At 36.2% G+C, this 23428-nt stretch overlaps 1 protein-coding gene and 1 pseudogene across 1 annotated transcript in view; one reads left to right on the plus strand and one right to left on the minus strand.

Annotated features, from left to right (window-relative positions):
- The window catches only part of Map3k15 (mitogen-activated protein kinase kinase kinase 15), a gene marked incomplete at its 5' end in the record, with an annotated part of 113598 nt that overhangs the window by 27557 nt on the left and 62613 nt on the right, over positions 1-23428 (minus strand). The window contains 8 exons of the mRNA XM_010643687.1: positions 422-509; positions 3185-3280; positions 5496-5551; positions 8788-8895; positions 13532-13679; positions 17280-17439; positions 17653-17765; positions 22476-22646. Coding sequence (XP_010641989.1) covers positions 422-509; positions 3185-3280; positions 5496-5551; positions 8788-8895; positions 13532-13679; positions 17280-17439; positions 17653-17765; positions 22476-22646 — 940 coding nt within the window. The remainder of the gene's footprint in view (positions 1-421; positions 510-3184; positions 3281-5495; positions 5552-8787; positions 8896-13531; positions 13680-17279; positions 17440-17652; positions 17766-22475; positions 22647-23428) is intronic.
- Positions 9121-10784, plus strand: LOC104875922 (annotated as a pseudogene).

The following is a 23428-nucleotide window of genomic DNA, read 5'->3' on the forward strand; positions in this document are numbered from 1 at the left end:
TAATCCTTTCCTAAAAAGGATTTAAAAACTATTATATTTAATATACTATACACAAAGATATAACTAAAGTCATTTTAAATGAAAAAGACTGCTTCCAGCAGGCTACTTCTTTTGCAGTTGCAAAAAATACTATTATTTAGCCTAATAAAAAATTCTTCATAGACTGTCCACAAAAGAAAATTTGAGTCTAGTCCATGGCCAGATTTTTCTTAAACATTCTGACTAAAAGGATTCCTAGCAGTGAACTTTCTCTATCGCAATATATTAATCTCTGACAGCCATGGATGGTGATAGCTGGCTAGTTCAGAAAATAGTATTTTAAAATATGCTCAATTTTTTACATGAAAATTGGGATATTTACTTTAAGCATCAAAGATAGAATAAGGAATTCTTTCCAAGTTCTAGGCCTTCTGTGACTTACTTCTAATGTGTCTCCATCAGTCTCTCTGTCCAGCTCCACTGTAGGGCCCACTGCATTGGTCAGCATCTCTTTGACAAAATAGCAAAACCTAGAACAGTAAATGTCACAAAGATGCTGCTCATTAGGATCACTATGGTTCTTTATCTTTAACTTGGCATTATTACATTAAACCAGTGATGCTGAACCCTTCAGAGCCATCAATGATACAAACAGCCTGCTGCAGTATGCGTGCCATAGGCTCACCACCACTGCATTAAATTGTATTGAAACATAGCCGATCTTTTGTGAGCCATGGAACTAATCAATTCCCTCTGTGATTTGACATGGTACTTCAGTGTTTATCTAATCTAGACCCAATACCCACATGGTATTTGAATCTTCTCTATACAGTATCTCCACCAACTATGCACAATGATAACGCTGAGCACCTTCAGCAACAGAGAACTCATTACTTCCCAAAGGCAGTTCATTCCTTGAAAAAAACTCAATGAAAAATGTTTCCCTTTTATTGACCTGAAACTTCTTTTATGTGGGTTCTATTTATAGACTGCTTACAGTCAATCCCGTTTGTGTTTATATACCACATTTTCTTCATTCATCAACTGATGGACACTTAGGTTGTATCCAAGTCTTGGTAATTGTAAATAGTGCTGCAATAAGCATGGGAGTGCATATGTTTCAGAAAGATTTTAGTTGAGAGCAGAAAAGTGGTTACCAAAGGCTAGGAAGAGTAGTAGGAACTGAGGGATGGGGAAAGTTGATCAATGGGGACTAAGATGTACTTAGAAGGGGGAAAGAAGTCCTGCTGTCCCATTGGAGAATAGGGTGACTATAGATAAGAGTAATGTTCCATATATATTTTTTGAAAAGTTAGAAGAAAGGATCTTAAATGTTTTCACCATACAGAAATGATAATTGAGGAGACAGACATATTTAGTCTGACTTTATCATTATACAATACACATATGCATCAAACATCACAGGGTACTTTATAAATAAATAATTTTTATTAGTTAAAATTAAATAAAAATAAATTTTAAAAGAATTTTTTCTATATTAACAGCACCCATTAGCAATGTACATACTTTTTCATGTCCCTCTAAGTCTTTCCGTCTTGTTTCTTCACTGTTTCCCTCAGGACTTGAGTCACTCCACTAACAGGTCATTCTTCAAATGTGTCCCTGTGTTATTCTTCAGGTCTGACCCTGATACTAGCATTCTAGGGGTAGTCTAATCAGTGCTAAGAACAGCAGGACCATCTCTCTTAAGTTTTAGAGAGTTATCAGAGAGATATAGTTTTATTCAAGGGGAGGAAATGCATATGTTTGCTACATTATTCCACTGGCACAGAGAATTCTAATATTTACCATTATCCATAAATCTTTCTTACATATGCTGTTAAGCTGCATAGACTTTTGAAGTTCTTTATCTGCATATAAGTAATTATGATCTAGCAAAACTTTTTATTCAGTATTTTCTCTCAAGATGGCAGGGAAAAACATTCAGAATAATTTCCATAAAACTTTAAAATAGTCTTTTTGCTAACTAATCTATCCCTCTTTTTCTCCTAGTATTTGAACACCGGGAAACTTAATAGTTAGATTTTTTAGGAGATACATGATATGCATCCATCAAATAACTAAAATTTAAAAGATAATATTAATTGATGTTTAAGTATACGGAGCAACTAGAACTGTCATACATTGCTGGTAGGGGTGTAAATTCATGAGACTACTTTGGAAAACTCATAGTATTAGCCAAAGCTAAATATAAACCTGACCTATATAACCCAGTAACCCACTCCCAGATGTATATTCAACAGAAATAAATATTGTATATATGTTCACCAAAAGGCATCTGAAAAACTGTCACATGCTTACACAAGGAAAAACCACAAAAATATTAAAAGGATGGACACATACACATATCGTGACTGAATCACATAGCTACCATTTTAAGGAAAAGAAGGGAGAAGGAAAATTGCAAATTATTTGATTCTCTTGATTTGAAGGTAAAAAAATAAAACTAATCATGTGACAGAAATCAAAATTGTTATCAATGAAGTGGGCTTAATGACTGTAAAAGGGCACAAGGCATCGATTTTGGAGACAATACCTGGATGTAGGCATACGTAGTTTTATCTGATTATATCTTTAAGAGCATTTTATGAATTATGTATATCACACCACAATTAAAAATTATTAAATCAACAAAGCCAAGCACAGTGGCACACACTTATAATCGCAGCACTCTGGGAGGCTGACGCAGGAGGATTTATAGTTACATCCAGCCTGGGAAACTTGGGAAGATCCTGTCTCAAACTAAAAAAGGGGCTGGGGATGTAGCTAAGTGGAAAAAGCCAGTTGTGACCACATATTTTATGACTCCTTGTATACAAAATATCTAACATAGGCATATTCAAAGAGATTGAAAGGGTGGTTGCATAAGGCTTGGATTATGGCGATGAGCTTGGCAAAAATGGGGAGTAACTGCTAATGGATACTGGTTTTCTCTGAAGAAGTAATGAAAATATTCTAAAATTAGAATGTAGTAATGGCTGAAAATTCTGTAAATATACTAAAAATACTGAGTTGTATTCTTTAAATGATTGCAAGGTATGTGGATTTTATCTCAAAACTGTAAAAATAATTTTCTGTAAGTTAAAAATTTAAGAAACCTAGTAAAGCAAATACTTTTCACAAAAAAGGACCTTCCAAAATGATTCACCATAGATTGCAATTACCTGAATTAGTCATAACTCACCTGCTACACCGGTTTTCTGTTGAAAAGTAGATTTGAAAGTCATCAGAATTATTGTAGACATACAGAAAACAACACCGTCCATCAAACTTGGAGAGGCTACAAATTTCAAAACATATTTATACATAAGATATGATACCAATTTTAAATTTTTGAGAAAATATAGTAATAGATTTTCTTTCATTTTACAGATTCTTGATTCATTAATCTTTTCACAAACACTCCCAAAATTTGCCCTTTAGTTCTCTATGAAATTTTAATACCAGGGACATTTATCTTGCTTATGATTGAGTTGGTACTTATCAACTGACTTTAATGTGTATCAAGAGCTTCCTCTATACTAATTGCTAAGCTAAACATATGAGCAACAGAAGAGGGTATAAATATAGTCTCTTTTCTCTAGGAGTTTACAATCTCAGAAAAAGCCAAGTATTTCTGAAGTAATTTATTATGGTATCAAAGGCATTTGTAGACTTGGAAAATACCAGGACATGGTATTTGTGGTCACACAAAATACACAGAAATAAACACTGCATCTTAGCTCAATACAGGCCTTTAAATGCAATCTGGTGCATCTCCACCCTACATCTGGACCTGACTCTACAGTACCCCAAATAAGCAGCAATTTGCCTAAACATATCCAGTGAAAGAATGTCATCACACTCCAATCTGCCAACAGATTTCACTGTTAGAAAGCTTATCACTCATCCTTGACTAAACCCTCTGCAATGGCCTTCATTCTGCCAGGTGGAAATATAAAGAATCAGGCTATATTGATTCTCTTCTATGATTAGATCTCCAAATAAAAGAAGCCTCTTTAGCAGGCCTCTTCTAAGTCATCTCTTCCTGAGATTCAACACTTTCTTCTTTATGCTATGGATGACATGACAGAGTGTTGAAACTACAACCAACCAGTGTGATTAAAAATAATTAAAGCTAGGTTACGCATTAAGTTCTAAAAACCAATCTATAAAGGAACTATATCACAGTTCATTAGACAGTAGTAGGAATACCCAAAGCATACCCTTCATGTCATATAGTATCAAGTTCTGAGTCACCCCAAGCCCCTGAATGAAATGGCAGCTATAGGTGTCTCTATGAAGAAGTACAAACAGAATGTCCTTTCCTACACGTTCTTGTACAACTCTGTCACCAAGTAATACAATTTTGAAGATATTCAATATTTTTTGATCACCTTGTATTTTCTGGGCAGTATTACCCAAATTTAGTTTTATTATTTCCCTCCCATTAAAGTGATGTCAACAATTAGTCCATTTTTTCAATTTTTATTTTTTATTAGCATGTTGCAGTACATAATAATTACATTCCTCGTGGGGAGTTGTACTGTGTCTGGAAGTAACTGAGGATTCCTTCTGTGGTCTGAGGTAGTGTTAGAATCAGAGAAAGGACAGAAAGACCTAGTCCAAGCTCTTGATTTAATAAAAAACAAGACACTGAGACCTAGATAGGCTGGGTGACTTTCCAAAGTCACACAGCATGCAGGTATTAGAAATAACAGCTACTAAGGCGTAGCTGTACTTGGGGAAAGGTGTACTTAGCTCTGCTTGAGGAAAGTCACAAATGGTCACCATTCCTGATCCAAAAAGCAAGAACCACACTTCTTGGAATATATCACCTCTCTCTCTCCCTAATATCAATACCCATGGCTCCACTGCTTTTCCAGACAGACTCACCCAAGTGCCACTCACAATAAAACTCCTGGATTCAGATTTTAGGGGCCCTGAGCACTTAAACCTTTCTGAACCAACGAAGATACATTTTCTCTTTTTAAGGATGTAGCTTTACTTTCTTTTTAAATTTGAGACAAGAAAATTTCTACTGCTGGACATGAGAAAATTTACTGTTCTAACAAACCAAGAAGCTCTCACTCACTGGCTACACACTATAATCCTCAGGTTGACCAACAAAACAGAAAATAATCTATTTTAGGTTCCATTAAAAGAATATCAGGCTGGGGATTTAGCTCAGTGGTGCTGCCACCTGCCTCACAAGCACAAGGTCCTGAGTTTGCTCCCTGGTACAAAACAAAAAGAAACAAACAAACAAACAAAAAAGTCCTTAATCCTGGCATGGTGGTGCACACCTGTAATCCCAGCACTCCTGGGAGGCTGAGGCAAGAGCCCAGCCCAGGCAACTTAGTGAGAGTCCCAAAGTAAAAAAATTTTAAAAAGAGCTTAGGTAGGATGTAGCTCATTTGTGAAGGCCCTGTGTTCAAGCCTAACACAAAACAGTAACAGCAGCAGATCATTATTATTTGTGTTAAAGCAATAGTTTTTATTTTTTCTTATGTTACCTTATTCCCTTGATAGAAGAGGCTGTAAACTTCCATTCATGGATTTGTGTCTGCAACTGTCAAAGAGAGAAATCAGTAGCTTGATTTTTCTAAGGATAATTTTTTTTAGATTCATTCTAAAAAAATCAACCACTTCTGGTCAATCACTTCTGTTACTTTCAGTAGGGGTTAGGTGTTAGAGCAATATAATTTGCACAAGTTGGAACACCAGAAACACTTTCTACTATATCTAAAAATTCATTAATAATTCTAATACAGTTTAGAGCAAACAATGTATACTTGAAATAATAATTTCAGATAGAAATAATGAGCACCCAATAAATACACACTGAGCAGTCTTTTACCTTTTGTCAACACAGCAGGCAAACTCTAAAACAGGTTTGGAATTAACCCACCTAAGTTGAGTAACTTGCAAAAGTGTTTGGAGAAGCACAACTGTAATAGAACTATGATAGAACACTGAGCCATTCAGTATTTATTAATCATCATTTTCTTTTCCCCCTGAGCACATGTCTAAATTACATTTCCTAGCCCCCCTCTCAGTTAGATGGAGCATATGACAGAGTCCTGATCACTAGGATGTGAGCAGGAGTGTTGTGTACCACCTGCAGGCGTGGCCCATAAAAACCTCCACAGCACTCTCCTTTTTTTTCAGCCACTAGGAGATGGAGTGGGGGTTCCTGCCAACCAGGTTATAACATGAAGCATAGAAAAACTTATCATATTAAGATATTGAGATTTGGCAGCTGTTTATTGTAGCAGCTCGCCCACCATGACTAATAGAAAATTGTAAATGAAGGAAAACGTGAAGATTCCTCTCAAAGAAATAGGCAACAACTACGAGCACATATGCAAAACATTTTATCATTCAAGGAAAACTAGCAATTGTGACTGAAGAGTTCTTTTCCATTTCTTATTACAGACTATATACGAATAAAGTAAAACATTTGCAACTAGTAAGATATTGTATGTACCAACAGAAATTTATATTAAGAGTCAGAAACCATTATAAGATTCAAAATGAGGTGGCCCAAATTGGTAGAATGTCATGAGATCAAGCCATTTTGCTTTAAAAGTATTGAGTCACTTTAATAGCATTAGCTTTTTCTGCAAGTATTTGTCAAAATATGAGGCATTTTTCATCTATATCAATGAAATAAAGATTATACAACAAAATTTAAAAATTTTCCTTATATGACAGCGGCACTGATAACATAAACAAAGTAAGCAAGGTTGGTATCTGGCCCAGGAATTTCTGAAATGAGAACAGGGTGCTCCATGTTGCTGGCATCTGGAGGCCTGCGCAAAGAGAATAGGAACAAGATCTGCAGATATTTTATTTCTTGACCGATGCTAGCTACTGAAGTGAGTTCACCTTGTAAAACTCCATCAAACTGTACATTTATGATTTATGCAGTTTTCCACGTGTATATTATACAGGTGGAAGATCCTTATCTGAAATGACTGGGACTAGAAGCATTTCAGATTTTGAAATTTTTGAAGATTTTATAGTATTTGCACAGAATTTACTGGTTGAGCATCCCGGATCTGAAAATCTGAAAAACAAAAAGCTCAAAAATCCAGAACTTTCTGAACACTCCCATTGAAAAGGTTTTGGATTTTATAGCATTTCAGATTTCTGAGTTAGGGAGGCTAAATCTATACTACAATAACAAGTTTATTTTTTTTAAATATTTAAAGATATGCTCATTCTTCTAAGATTCATCTGTATGAACACCATGTATGTACTTTATTATAGCTTGAATTTTTCTCTTTTAGACTAAAATATTTAATGTACACAGTTCCGGAAAAAAACCCAAGCACATCATAGCAGTCCATCCACATTTATGGCTGTTGACTCTATTTCCAAAGATAAGATCGCTCAAATGTTAAATATTGGACAAGGTTACTGGCCTTCACTTGAGATACGACTATATCTGATAAGGAGTCTCCAATACAAATTTAAGCCTCTGCTTATTCTACAATGTTACATTTTATTTTTAAAGATATTGCTTATTTTTATCTGATTACAACATAATTGTTCACACTCTTTGTTTCCTGGAAGAAAAATCCTCTTCCTTTGCCAAGTTAATGGCAGAAATCTTCCCATACTTCAATGGAAACACACACATGCAAATAAATTTATCAAAAGAGCTTTTCAAAGGTGCTACATTTATTACTGAAAAATGTATGAAATTTAAAAACTCATGAAGTACTTTAGATAGAGAGATGAAAACATCACTAACACTACAGAACATCAGATCTAGCTGAGCATTTCTTTAATCTCTTTAATGGGCAATTACAACCTCTCATCTCCTGTACTGCTGGTACAAGTGTAAATTGGAATGGTATAAATTTCACAGTAACTTTTAAAAAAGCAAAAATTTGATAGTAACTATTAGAAATTTAAACACAAGTCTAGCAAGCCCATATCTGGGAATCTGCTCCTAAAATGCTTCTATGAACATGGGAGGATAGAGCAACCAAATAAAAACTGACCTATCACTGGCAAGAGTAAAAAGTGGGGATCTAAATAGGCATGAGTAAGAAAAAGGTAAAATAAAGTAGGTTCATCTAGATCAGGAATTACATATGATATGGAAACACAGAAACTATGATATTTAAGAAATCAAGTGGGTCAATGTGTACTGTATGGAAAACTGCCCATGATGTATAGATGAATTAAAAGCAGGAAACTGCAAAACAATAAACTTGTGCCATATGGTCACACTATAATATAAAATGCCTCTGTGTATGCATAAAATGTATAGACATATACATTATACATGTGTATGTGCTTTTAGAGAAAGGACACAGGGATATCCATCAAATCACTGGGGATGAAGATGGCGACAAGATTTGAAAAATATGGAGGTACTCTGTGTATCCTTTATTTAGTTCCTTATTATTTAACTTAAAAATAAACCAAGGGCCAGGGATTTAGCTCAGTGGTTCCAACGCCTGCCTTGCAAATGCAAGGTCCCAAGTTCGATTCCTGATACCAAAAAAAAAGCAAGTAAAAATAAACCAAATCTTTTATTTTTTATATTTATACTTGTGTATAAACACATCCACATAAGCCCCCTGTATACATATATACACGTACAAAAAAATGGAAAAATCTCTCTCCTTTCTTTCATCTGTGAGTATACCTTCTCATACTGTCCCATAATTTGGAAATTAAGCATAGGTACCTATTTATTCCAGTAGTATCATACAGACTTTCCTACTAGAAAATCAAATATTTGATTAAATACAGAAGAAAAAGCTTTTTATGATTTTTTTCCCTTACCATTTCTGAGGGTGAAACATGCCGCAAAGACACTGTTCTCTCCTCAGCTTCACTGTTGATAGACACATAAGCAGGCTGGTAGATTTTGGTTGGCTCTATCACCAGAACCTAAAATAAAAAGATTCTTGTAACATATAGGAACCTAAAACAAGTGAGCCTGCCCAATGAGAAAGTAGGACGATTTATACTCAACCAATACTGATGGAAGATCAACTATGTCAAGCATGACTCCAGTAGCTGGGGGTAAAGCAAGACACACAAGGCCCTGCCTGTGACACGGTTGTGCTCCAATGGGACAGACAGAGCAGCAAACAGTTAGGGATATACAATCTAATGTCATGTAGTGCTCTGAAGAGAAGACAGGTAGGTGTGCGCACGTGTGTGTGTGTGTGCATGTGTGCCTGTGTGTTTCATCAGATAATGTGGCCAAGAAAGGCCTGCCTGAATTGGTGACAAGAGAAGAGGGAAGTTACCACTTTTGAGAGAACAAGGAATTAGACTGGATGGTGATCAGATAGCAAGTCTGTATAATTGAAGGGAGATGAAAAGTGAGTGCTACTTCTACCTGCAAGATGTTCTTTGGTTATAAGAGAAAGGGGAGAAGAGGAGAAGGAGGGAGAGAGAGAAGGTGGCAGGTGGAGAGGTGGAAAGAGGGAGCGAAGGACTAAATCTCCAAAACAAAGCAACATGTTTAAGATTGCTAAACCTGAATACAGCTTACACAAGTGTCTGTTTTGTTACTGGTTTGGTACTTTTCAAGTTTGAAATATTTCATAATTAAAAGAAGATTTTAAAATGTTATTATACAGGAACAAAATCATTATCATAATCCTAACAATTCCATCTTGTATTAGATGTTTAATGAGCCTAGATAAAATATAAAAAGGGACAGAATGAAGCTGCCATTGTCGCTTGGTGCTTTCTGCCTTCTGTCCACCATGAACTACTTTCCTGTGATGCCTCTCTGCCAAGCCACCCTGCCTTGGAACCAGCTGATTATGGACTGAATCCTCTACAAACTGAGCTAAGTTTCCTCCCTTAACTTTGGCCATCAGGTATTTTGTTTCAGCAATGAGAGTAAAGTCACTAAGACACCAGCTACTCCTCAGAGGACTAATATCTAGAATAAAGAACTCAAACTACCTCAACCATCTAAATAAAGGACCTAATAAAAATGGGCAAGGGAATGAATAAATACTTGAGAAAAAGTACAAATGGCCAATAAACATATGAAAAATGTTCAACATCTCTGGCCATTAGAGAAATACAAATTAAAACAATGCTAAGGATAAAGAAGATGTGGTTTTTCTATAAAATGGAGTATTACTCAGCCATAAAGAATGAGAAATTACCTAAACTCTCTTGCTATGCTTTGCTGCCTTGAGTGTGCCACGTCGTTTCTGCTCTGCTGTGCCTGTTTGTTATCGCTGCCTTGGAGTGAGCCAATTATAGTCTGCAACCTCCACAAACTGACTACAGGAATATGTGGAAGCTGTCTCTTTTCAACACTTCATCAAAACACAGTCATTAATCAGCATAGATGAAATTAATAAACAGTTGATATTTACAAGAAGACAGTGGAAAAGAAAACAAGAATCCCTCCTCTGATGCACAGGATAAGCAGCTGGTCACATGAAGCCTGAAAGTCACACCTGTTGATTACCTCCTGGGAGTAGCCGATTTAACTGGAGAATTGATACGGATGTGTATTAACAGTGTGGGGAACGGGGACATTGACACCCCCTTTGAAGTAAGCCGGTTTTTACGCCAGGCTTATGATGGATTCTCATTCATTGGCAACACAGGGCCTTATGAGGTCTCTAAGAAGCTGTATACCTTGAAACAGAGTCTAGCTAAAGTGGAGAATGCTTGTTATGCTCTGAAAGTCCGAGGTTCAGAGATTCCAAAACATATGCGGGCAGATGTGTTTTCAGTTAAAACAGAAATGATTGATCAGGAAGAGGGCATTTCTTAGAATAGTATCAGTCAGCTATTCCCTTATGAATTCCTGAGAGAGACCAGTTTTTAAGTCTGTTACTTAGTGTTTCATTTGATTTTGTTGTGGCTTTTACGTAGAAATGTTTTCAGTTGTACTTGTTTTAAATTGTAAACAAGCTGTACACAAAATGATCCAAATGAATACTTTTTTATTCATGCAAATTTGCTGACAAGTGTTTGCATATAGGCTTATTTGAATTTTTGCTAGCTAACCTTTATCATTTATTGAGTTGTGTGAACATGCTTCCAACTGTACTTTCTGCTGTACCTATTTTAATTTACTTTGTGTGAGTTTTAGAGGGATAAAGCCATTGAAGTTGGTGATTTTGCTATATAGAAAAGATTTCTCAGACTTCTGGGCTTGAACTTCCTATTTAAATTTCTTAGTTATTTGCTAAGCTTTCAAAATAGGTTTAATCCATGGAGCAGTTAAAATTAATATTTTAAAGTGTAAATTTTGAAATATTATAGTAAGGATTCATATAAAATTCTGGCTAATTTTAGGCCACTTTGAATTTATATAAAACAACCTTCCAGAAAAACTGACAGATACCCTGATGTTAGTTTCAATGTTTATGTTTTGTCCTTTTATCACAGATGATCTGATGGGAATTAGAGCTAACAGTATAATATTTTTAATTGATAAAGTTGAGTTAAATTGTGTATTTGTACATACAACTGAAAAGCTTTTAGTAGTGACTTTATTTTTAGCATATCTTTTTGGTCATTGTATTAGGCATGTTTGGAGGCTTTCTTATTCTTGCATCTATTAGAAGTTACATTTAAATATTATAATGAAATTTGGAAACACTAAGCTAATCCAAACCCTTATAATTATCCATGGTGTTAATTGATAAAGTTGCCAAAGAACATGCATTACGTACAATTCAGCAATAAGACAATGGTAGTCTTTGGTAACCCTTGGAATTAGGATTTGCCGACTGATGTTAGTCACTGATTGTCACTCATGGTATGAAGCAATTTGAGTGTGACGTGATTGGCTGACAGCCAGACATTTCCAGTAGGTTTTGTGAGTACTGAGAATCCAGATACTGGATTTTATTTTTTGAAAGATTATCTCTGTTTGTAAGGGCTGACTCTTTAAAAATGTTGTTTTTTAAAAACTATTGCCTAAAGGGAAATAAAATGTAGATATGCCTGATAGGTTGGTTGGTTGGTTTTTTGGTAATGGTGGATTTTTTAGTTTTCCTGTAACTATACTGCTGAATTATAATCAGTCTCACTACATATTTTTTGTTTCTTCTACCACTTGAAGTTTTATAATGTTAAAAAGGTAATAAGGGATTGATGTTTTACAGATGTTTAAAATAACTTATGAATAAAATATTAAAATACAAAAAAAAGAATGAGAAATTAGAGTTACTCATAGGAAAATGGATGCATACATATTGAGGTCATACTCATAAGTGAAGTAAATAAGCCACACATGTGTAAATACCAAATAGTTTCTCTGGTGTGAATAAGCTATAATTGTAAATAAGATCCTAATGGTAAAAATGACAATGTGTAATAGGAAGAAAAGGGCTAAAGGTGTAGGGGAAGTGGGAAGGGTAAGGGGAAAGGAAATAAGGGAAAAGAAAAAAATATGAGAAAATGAAAAAATGGAAATAAAGTTTTTGTAAATAGGGAAGGGAGGGCAGGGGTAAGGGGAAAAATGAGAACCAAGACCTGTCATGTAAAGGTACAAGATCCCAATGATGACTATAACTGTACTGTATACCTAAAATGTACCAATAAACTCACTGAGGAAAAAAATAAAACAATGCTAAGGTTTCATACCAGAAAGAATGCCAATCATCAATAAATCAAACAATGATACATGCTCATAGGGCTGCAGTGAAAAGAACATACTCCTACATTGTTGGTAGGAATGTAAACTAGTACAATCATTATGGAAATCAATATAGAGATTTCTTAAAGAACTAAAAATAGAATTCCATTTGACCCAACTATTCTCTTTCTAGGTAGGTCTCTAAAAGAGCTATAGACATCACATTACAGTGATATATATGCACACCAATGTTAATAGCAGCATAATTCATAATAGCTAAATCCTGGAAGCAGCCTATACATCCATCCATAATCAGAAGAATGGATAAAGAAAATGTGGTATCTATACATAATGGAAAACTACACTCAGCTATAAAGAAGGATAAATTCAAGACATTGTAGGAAAATGGATACACATGAAAAATATAATATTGTGAATAAATCAGACATGGAAGCTTAAATACTATAATGGTTTCTCTCATTTGAGTAATTTGAAATATAAAGAAAGAGGAGATGGATCTTTTGCAAATGGGAAGGTGTCTACAAGACCAAGGATGAGGGAAGAGAGGGAGGGAAAAGGAATGTAAAAAGATTTAAGATGTGTCATATACATGTATCAAATATCCACAATGAATATAAACATTATATGTCCTGAACATAAACTAAAAGTAGTAATAATGAAAAAAATGGTGAAAGAGAATTTAGACATGGAGGCAGGGAGGTGGCGATAAAAGGAAAGAATCAAGATATATTATGTACATGTACCTACTTTCTAAGATGAATGTAAACATGTATTGCAAAAATGTACTAATAAAATTTTTTTAAATTATAGTTTTGTCCCTTTCAGAGTACTCAATCATTAGATAACACAAATCCTACTTTCTTTTGTCTATCTTAAAACTATTCAGGGGCTGGGGAGAGAGCGGGGAAAAGAGATTGATTTAGCACATCTTACTGGAAATCTGAGTCCATCAGGAACTTTAGTCGTTTCAAAAATTATTTCTAACCAGAAGTTAAGTTGTTCTTGACTGGATGAATAGTCAAAATCAAGTTTCTTAAAGCGCAGAATTAACAACAAGTTTTGAACTAATGATCGCAGGTACCTGGAAAAAAGTCACAAAAATTTATGAATTAGATCCTAAAGAAACTTAATTTTATTCCCTTTAAAAGAAGCTTCCCTGAAACTTTATACAGTATAATTAAATTCATCTTATGCCATGAGCACTTCAAAACCAATCATTGGCAGTCACATAACTAATTAAAGGAAAACCAAACAGTAGGCAAATAAGGCAGTTTGACAAAATCATAACATGGCTTTTTACCCAACATTGGTCAATAGCATCAATTTTAGTACATAGTATCCAAAGTGTAGTGACTGGAAAACATGATAACTGCCTTCAATAACCAAAGCTAGTAGCTCTTCAGTCAAAGCAATTACACAATTTCAACCCAATGTCTTTTGCGGGGGGGAATCAAAACTCAGGACCTTGCACTTGACAGGCAGGCACAGTGCCACTGAGCTAAATCCCTAGCATTCCACTGTCTTTTTATTTTGAACTAATTTTAGATTTACATGAAGGTGTAAGAAATTATACAGAAACACTTTTACCCTTGACCCAGTTTTCCCCAATGGCAGCATCTTGCAAATCTATAGTACAGTATCATAAGCAGGGTGTTGCCACTGATACAGTCAAGGTAGAGACCACTTCTATCATGCTGCCTTTCTATAGTCATGCCAATTTTCTTCCCATTTCTATCCTCACTTTCATCCCTGGCAATCATTAATCTTCAACTCACTGTTTTCATTTATTTTTAAATAGAATCTGACCAGGTAAATTTTTAATGTGAAGGACTCTTGACTCTGTCCACACCTTTGTTGCCCTTAGGCAAATTAAACTTTTTTTTCCATTAAGTTTATTGGTACTTTTTAGGTGTACTCTACAGTTACATTTATGATTGGGATCTTGTACCTTTACAGGACAGATCCTGGTTCTTTTTTCCCTTTACCCCTGCCCTCCCTCCAGCCCCTCCACCATTCCTATTTACAAAGACTTTGTTTCCATTTTTTCCTTTACTCATATTTTTTCTTTTTTCTTTCCTTTCTCCTAACCTTCCCACTCCCCTACTCCTTTAGCCATTTTCTTCCTATTTCACATTACCAATTATACAATTTGAATCTCATTTACACTTTGTTTTTCACACCAGAGAAACTATTCGGTATTTACACACATGTGTCCTTTTTTTTTTTTTTGCCTTTTGCCTTATCTAATTTAACCTTTCATTATAATAAACCAAAGCTGTGAGTATAACAGTGTTTCTGAGTTCTATGGGTCTTTCTAGTAAATCATGAACCTCACAGTGGTCTTGGGGACCTCTGAATCAATTAGTAAAAAATACTGCAAGTCAGCCCAGGGGCAGATATAATGAGAATTCATCCAATCCTGGAGTCTTTTCACCTAGAATCAGCAATATCTGGTCTAGATGTAGGAATACACCTTAATATTAGGACTCTGTAGGGTCAGGGATTCAGCTCAGTGGTACCGCCACTCAAGGTCCTGAGTTCGATCCCCAGTACCCAAAACACAGAAACAAAACTGAAACAAAACAAAATATTAGGACTCTGCACAGAGCAGCCATTCTAGCAAGGCTGGAGGCCATCCTCATTCTGTAGTCTCTCAGCCTCAGAGAACTCTTAAGAGGCTATGATGGTTTCTGAACCAAATTTAACATCTTTTGGATTGGGAAGAAATAAAATCAAACTAGGCATAACTGAAGAGACTCCTACCTTTGGGAACTGGACCACTGAAGTGGGAAATAAGATGTGGCAAGTGAACATGGACTACTAAAAGTAAATTTTAAGTAATTATTCTAGTACATGGTTTTAATCTAGGAGGGCTCCTTCCTATGTACTAGCCCCCTCCCCCACAACTGTGCTGCAGCACAGGCCCTGTTAAAATAAAGACTTTTTACCTTGGCATTCCTGTAAGCCTGCCTATGTTTTATTTCTTGAGTAGTGTGGGCTCCAAAAGTCCTGTAAGTCTACTACAATTTTTACCCTGGCTAGTGTGGACAGAGTGAATAAACACAGCTGTTAACACCAAAGAGAAAAAAAATATTCAAGTATGGGGTGATTATCCCTAATGTGAGGAAGAGAAAACTGAAATATTCCAAAATCCAATACTTTACGAGCATCATGTTGGCACTCAAAACTTTAGAGTTTTGAAGCATTTCAGATTTGAATTAGTGATGTTCAAAGGGTAAGGTCTATGAGAATATCTCAAACTAATAAACAAACCCAAAATCTGAAACACTTCTGGTCCTGAACATTTTAGATAAGAAAACACTCAACTTGATCATCCATAAGCATTTTAGAAAACTAAGAAAATTGAGATAAGCAATAAAACAAATTAGAAAATTCTTGTAAGGAGATCCTAATGATATAATTGACAATGTGAAATAGGAAGAAAAATGCTAAAGGTGTAGGGAAAGTGGGAAGGGTAGGGGAAAAGTAGTAAGGGAAAAAAAAATGAGAAAATGAAAAAATGGAAATAAAGTGTTTGTAAATGGGGAAGGGAGGAAAGGGTGAAGGGAGGGCAGGGACAAGGGGAAAAATGAGAACCAAGACCTGTCATGTAAAGGTACAAGATCCCAATAATGAATGTAACTGTACTGTATACCTAAAATGTACCAATAAACTCAATGAGAGGAAAAAAAAAAGAAAATTCTTATAAGGCTATTTCTCTGAGATAACCAGTCAATATTTTGGAGAAAACCCCTCCTTTATCCTTTAACCATTGTGTAAATATCTACTGAGCATATACTATGAGACTGCAGCCATCAACAAGATAACCACAATTATAGTGACAGAGCTTTATGTCTATGGGGAAGTAGAGTGGTTACTTCTCCCAGACCTTTCCCTGTGAGTCACACATCAAACACATATATAACTAAAACAAGATCCTGTAGAAAAAAAGTTCTCAAAGTGTGGTTTCCCAGACCTAGCATCAGCATCTTACCATTTGTAAATGCGAATTTTCAGGTTCTTAGACCTACTGAACTAGAAAACCTGAGGGTGGACCCATTAATTTGTATTTTAATCAGCACAGGTGATTTTGATGCACGATAAAGATTGAGAGCCACTAATAAGGAAAAATATACTCTGAAACCGGCTTTTACTCTACAATAAATCATGAGCACACTTCCATGTCTTTTCTTGCCTACACACTTAAATGGTTGCACAATGGCCTAACTTCAGGCTGTTGCTGTGCTGCTATTTTAGAGACCACACTCTATTATTGGTCTTTTAGTTCCAGTATTCATTTATTATGAACATCAATTTCTTGGTGCGCTTTTTAAACTTTACTGTGTGCTTTCTCACAAATGAGTAATACATACAATTGCCAAAGAATATTTTGCTCTTAAGAAGTTAGACAACCTGAAGAAGTTAATAGGATTGAAAGTCTAATCTGAAGGAGTGTGTAAGGGCTTATTCTGTGTGTTCATATGTCTCTCTCTTCCCTCACATAAATGCAGTGAGCTCTCAGACCTGTTATGTCTGCTCTAACTACTTTAATGAAGAAGTCAGAAGGAGAAACGGCAGCTATTACTCTTTTGTGCATTTCTACCTTTTCTCCTTTGGGGAGACATTTCAGAGCAAGGTCAGATATTGAGGTGAATGATGACAAGGTACAGGTAAGACTTACCAGACTGGAGGCTTCAGTCTAAACAACCTCTCCGCTGCCTGGATAGCTTTCCCAACATTGCTGACCAGCATGGTGATGGTGAAGACGTGAGCCACATCCCAGTAATTGCTCATTTTCTCCAAGCTCCCTTTTCTTTCCAACAAATTGTTCAGATGGACACCTTTAGAATTTGAATTTTAGAGATGTCATGAAAACTCCTTCTAGTTCCTTATCATAGTAAAAAAGCAGGCATTTTATTTTGGCTGCAGTTTTAGGTGTGCTGTCAGCAATTAACTGTTATTTTTTAAATAGAATACTAGTTATTTGGACACAATTTTTAATGCTAAACTTGTGTAATGAAAGCATCAACATCTGCAATAATAAACAGATTTACCTATTCTTCTTAGTTCCCTAGAAGTTTCAAAGTTCTGTCCAGCAACTATCAGCAAAATTACAAGGTTAATTCCCGAATAAAGAGATGGCTGGAGTTCAAATCCCTTGCGATACCTGTTAATTATAGAATCAAATTCTTATTATATCATACTATTATGTCTAAACAAAAATGCACAGATAATGGTACAGGTAAAAATTACGTTCTCATAAAAATATTTATTACAGTTTCCTTCCTCACCTGATTAACAGCTACATGAAACTCACAAATAACTTTACAAAAAAATATAACAACACAGTAACTTACACTAACAAGTTTTACATTTTTTCTTCCCAAGACTTATATTTTTATAATAAAAAACAGTGATCACATAAATATGGCAATTGTATGACAGTATCCAAAGAAATTTAAATTTATTATAATCATAACTCCAAAGATGACCACAATTTGATCTCCAGATTTACTTTTTCAAGTTAGATTCCACTTGTACATTATTTTTATTACATAGAAATGGCATAAATCATAGGTTATTTCTCTGTATGTCATTTGTTTTTATCACAACATGGAATCATTTTTTCATGTATGAAGCCATAATACCAGAATCCAAGTCCCAAGTAACTATGATAGCAGTGGCATAAGTGGAAGGAAGGGGACAGGGATCTACCTACCATATAAGGAACAAGATACAAAATTGGGGATATAATTTGCATGTGAGAAGGTTAACAGGTCCACTTTAACTCTCTTTTCTATACATAAAGTTTCTCTTTCATAAGCAAGTTATGATATTGTGATCAGGAAAAATGATTCAATCAAATAAATGATAACAAAAATGTCGAAGTGATACAGTTAACACCAAAGATGTGCAAAACCAGAGTAATTTTATCATTCATGTGACAAGAGAATTCAACAATAAAATATTATTACTTGGAGGGAAGTTATTTTTAAGTCCATTAAAATATGGCTTTATGAATTTTGGAGCATAATACAAGTTTCATCTGACAGACCACAAGACGCCAAGAAAGTTCTTCTTAGTCATCACCAAAGTTCCAATTCCAATCTTTTTTCCTTCATATGTTTTGGGAATGTAAAATTCCATATCCTGATGGATTTAATTTTTAAAAAAAATTTTGGCACCGTGCCTGCCTTGCAAGTGCAAGATCCTGAGTTTGATCCCGGTAATTAATAAATAAAAATAAATAAATAAATAAATGTTTTTGCTGTGAAAAATTACATAACAGAGGGCAGAGATGATTGGACCTCCAGTCAGAATCATGGTCCCAGATTTGCCACTAACCGTCCCTGTGACCTTAGACCAGTCACTTACCTCACTGGCCCACATGTTCTGTATTCATATTTGATGGTCTGGGTTAAATGACCACCAAGTCTCATCCAGAGCAAATGCTCTCTGATCTGAGGCTACATTTTGTCTTGTATCCACCACCACTGTCTTCTGAACCAGGTGCAGAAAACTCCCCGACTTTATTTTGGTACTGGAGATTAAATTCAAGACCTCATGCTTGCCAGGCAGGTGCTGTGCCACTGAGCTAAATCCCGGGCCCCTCCTCTGACTTTCTTGAAGGAGCCATAAGCAGTGATTTCCTGAACTAGAGGGTTGAATTCTTGGCCACCAAAATGTTGGACACAGTTTACTGTTTTAGCTCTACTAAACACCAACTTCTCTTCAAAACCTTGGATAATTCCACTCTACCATACAGTGCATCAGCTACTACTAGCATTAAATAAGAATAAGGTCTGTGATTTCTAAGAACCTACTCTGTGATGGAGAAGATAAGATCCATATACAAATAGTGAAATACGGTGGACCCTCAAATTACGACCAGCCTGACATACAAACAACTTGGGTTAATTAGGTTAATGGAAGATTCATCTGCCTCTTGTTTTCTATAGCATGTACCCAGGTAAACATCCAGATCTCAGTTGTACTGACTTATAACCAACCTGAGTTACAACCAGCCCTTGGGAACCAATCAAGTTCATAAGTTAAGCGTCCACTGTACAAGCAAGGATGTGATAAGTATTCTAAAAGTACACAAGTCCAAACCCAGAAAAATTTACAAAAACACATCCCTCTAGAGAATGAATATATAGCATAAGATGGCTAGAAATGTAACAGCAGTGATTCTCAAAGGAAACCCCTGGAATACAAAATGGTGGGAATAGAGACAAGAGCTTGAAATCTTCGGTACCACAAAAACAAAAACATCAAAAAAAAAGAGCTTGATGAGCTCCTCAGGAACTTCAGTTTAGTTGAACATACACTAGATAGTGGAAAATAAGGATAGAGATGGGTTAGAGAAAGTTCTCAGAACATTCAGAATGGCCATCCGAGAATCTGAATTTATATATATATGTTGGTACCTTTGTTCACAAACGCATTTGTTTACAAACAATTTGATTCACAAACAGAAGCATTTAGCAAAAAAAATTGTTTTTGTTTTCAAACTCTGCACTGGGTGACAAACATGACTGCAGCCATCTTTCCCACACAAACACAAAAGCGGTCATCTTTTCCAAAAATGTAGAACAAATTAAGTCCATGAACCAAGGTATCACTGTAATAGGAAATAGGCATCAGTGTTGGGAGTTTTGAGCTTTAGGAGGAGTAAGCTGTAAATCTGTGAAGGACTGACTGGAGGAACTGAAGGATGGACTAGAGGCTCACAAGCAGGGATCCTACAAACAACATTGTTAATATTTCTAGCAAAAAAGTAAAACAGGGCAGTGCCTAGGGGTGGTGATGATGGGAAGGATTGACAAAGAGTGAGGAAAGACTCACAGAAGGGCTAGAAATTGGAACTGACTGTATGGGGAGATAGGTGAGGGTAGGAATCAAACATTTACCAAAAGTTCAAGTGTAAGCAGGTGAAGAACAGTAGTCAAAAAGTAAGAAAATGGAAGCCATACTTTGTAAGAGGGAAAAAAATGACTTCGGCCTTCAACATGTTGACTCTCAAATACTCATACCATCTTCAGGGAGAACAGGGAGGCAAAAAGGGGTGATGTAGGGTGACAGTTTGGGACAGATTTTGGGCTGGAGATCTCCAGCTAATGGTCCCAAGATGTGGGAATGGCTGAGACTGTCAGGGAAGTGAGTGTGGATGAAGGGAAGGGGGCAGATAACAGAGCCTCCAACAGGTATGGCAGAAGAAGCTGGGGGAAAGCAGTGAGATTTTAATGAGAGCAGACAAAAATGCCAAGAGTTCTTTTGATGAAGGACTGTTGGCCAAACCTTCAAAATTCCAGAATTCAATTTCTTATCATTTTCATCTCTACTATCCAGGATCAAGACACCATCAGTTCTCCCCTAAATTATTGCAATAGTCTCCTAACTGTTCTCTGCATCTGTCCTTGGCCCTGTGTCAGACTGTTTAATGATCACAAATTTCACTCATCTCAACACAACTTTGCCACTCCTCCTATCCAGAAGTGTAGTGTATTTCTTTTCTACCCTTTTGATTTGGGCAGGCCATGTGATTTGCTTTATTGAACAGCATATGGTATAAGTGATTGAACATGAGTTCCCAAACCTAAGCCCCAAGAGGCTTTGCAGCTTATACCTTCAGTCTCTGAGAATGCTGCCTACCAAGTAAAAAAGTGTATCTACCAGCCTTAGAACCACATGGTAAAGAATGAAGGTATAGCACTAACAGTTAACACAAACTATGAAATGGGTACAGGGCCATCTTAGATCTTCTAGTCCTGCCTGACCCTACAGCTGATTAATTTCAGGTTTAAGCCTAGGTGAAGCCAGACTAGAACTGCCTAGAAAACCCACAGCATCACTGCTATTGTTTGAAGCCATTAACTTTTTTTTGGGGGGGTACCAGGATCAAACTCAGGATCTTGCACTTGCAAGGCAGGTGAGGTGCCACTGAGCTAACTCCCCAGCCCTAAAGCCATCAGCTTTTGAGGTTATTTGTTATGCTTCAAGGCAGAGCTGAGACACCTCCCAAAATACATTCTTTGTATAATACTGACAATAGTCTTGTTAAAATGCATGTCAGACCTTGTCACTCCCCGGCTCAGAATCCTCCAATGATGTGCCCACCTAGTCAAAGTAAAAAAATCTTCCTTCCCTATCATTTCATGCTGCTCTCTTCTGCTTACCCCTCACCATCCTGAAGCACGCCAGGCATGCTTTCTCCTCAAAGTATTTGCCCTTGCCCTTCTCTCCACCTTGAACACTTTTCTCCTTGTCTGTGAAGCCCACTAACTCACCATCATATATCTTTATCTGCCTTTACCAACCACCCTATTTAACACTGCAGACCACCCTCGAAGCCCTCTTTTTTCCTCTGCCTGCTTAACTTTTACCCATATTCCTTACAATTGGCTGAAATCCTATAATTTTACTCTGTTTGTGTGACTTTCCTTTCCAACACTGCAAAGCATCTGGGGGCAAGGATTCACATCGGTTGTACCCACGTTCCCATCTAGAAAAGTTTCTGGTATAAAGTAATTCCTTGATTAACATTTGCTGAGTGAATGAATAAATGAACAGCTTATTGAGACAATAATTCCCTGATGGAGTAAACAAAGTTCTAGAAGGGGTAGGTGAAAAGAAGCATGTTAAGCCTTCTCTTGCCTCATAAATGAGTTGAACTTATGAGATGAGGGTGACTCGCAGAAAACCCTTGTTCTCATAGTTTTCACTTAGAAGAAGGAATCTGGAAATCTCCAGGCCAATTTACTGCAAATTTTTTTCACTTCAAGCAGACAGGCACACACACATGTCCATAGGGAAGGACCACTGGATGTTCAGCCTATTCAATTCTATTCTTTTCAGAGACACATGTGCTATTTACCATGAAATGGCCTTTTCTCGGCTGATATCATCTTCACACATTGAATCCAAGAATATATCCTTGTAGATCCTCCCACAGAGGCAGAACATGTCAGGGGATGGGTGGTCACAGCTGTGCAAAATCTGGAAGATGACCTGAACAGCCTTCTCACGGTCACTTGTGCCATTTCTCCTGAAAGATACATGTTGTAAGATCATATCTGGATCACAACTGAGGAGTATACATGCATTTGTTCTTCTGGAAGACTGAGTATGAGGGTGCTGCTGTGCTTTAAAGGAAAAATATTCTAAGGAATATTTCAATTTTTCTTTCACATATACCAACTGCTTAAGATAGACTCCAGTAAGTGTCCTACAAGTACACTCAGTTCTTACTTGATCCTATCTCCAACATACCATATGAAAAGAAAAAATAAGGGAAAAGCAATATAATGAAAAAGAAATAAGTTCATATTAACCAAATTCAACATATAGACTTTGTCTGGGTCGTGTCTTACATAAACCCACTGTAAAAAGAAATGAAACAATTAGGAAAATATGAACAATGATGTTGAGGAATTATCGTTAAATTTTAGATATATCATAATCAAGATCTTTTATAAACTGTCCTTAACCTTTATTGATATAAAGTGGGTAAAATGTTATGTCTGATTTATAATGAATCCAGCATTAGAGCATGAAGAAGTAGGACTAAAGGGGAAACAAAACTGACCATGCAATGATAATTGGATATTCACATGAATAAGGGGTATATGAGGGTTCATTACAGTGATGGTGCGGTGTCAATTTGACTTGGCTAAAGGAAGCCCAGATAGCTGATAAAATACTGTATGTGAGTGAATCTGCAAGTGTGCTTAATAAAATTAGCATATGAATCAGTAGACTAAGAAGATCTGCCTTCACTCATGTGGGCAGGGCATCATCAGACCCTGTTGAAAGGCCCAAATAGAACAA

This window comes from Fukomys damarensis, unplaced genomic scaffold, assembly GCF_012274545.1.
Source record: "Fukomys damarensis isolate Sample0158 unplaced genomic scaffold, DMR_v1.0_HiC HiC_scaffold_39, whole genome shotgun sequence".
NCBI classification, from domain to species: Eukaryota; Metazoa; Chordata; class Mammalia; order Rodentia; family Bathyergidae; genus Fukomys; species Fukomys damarensis.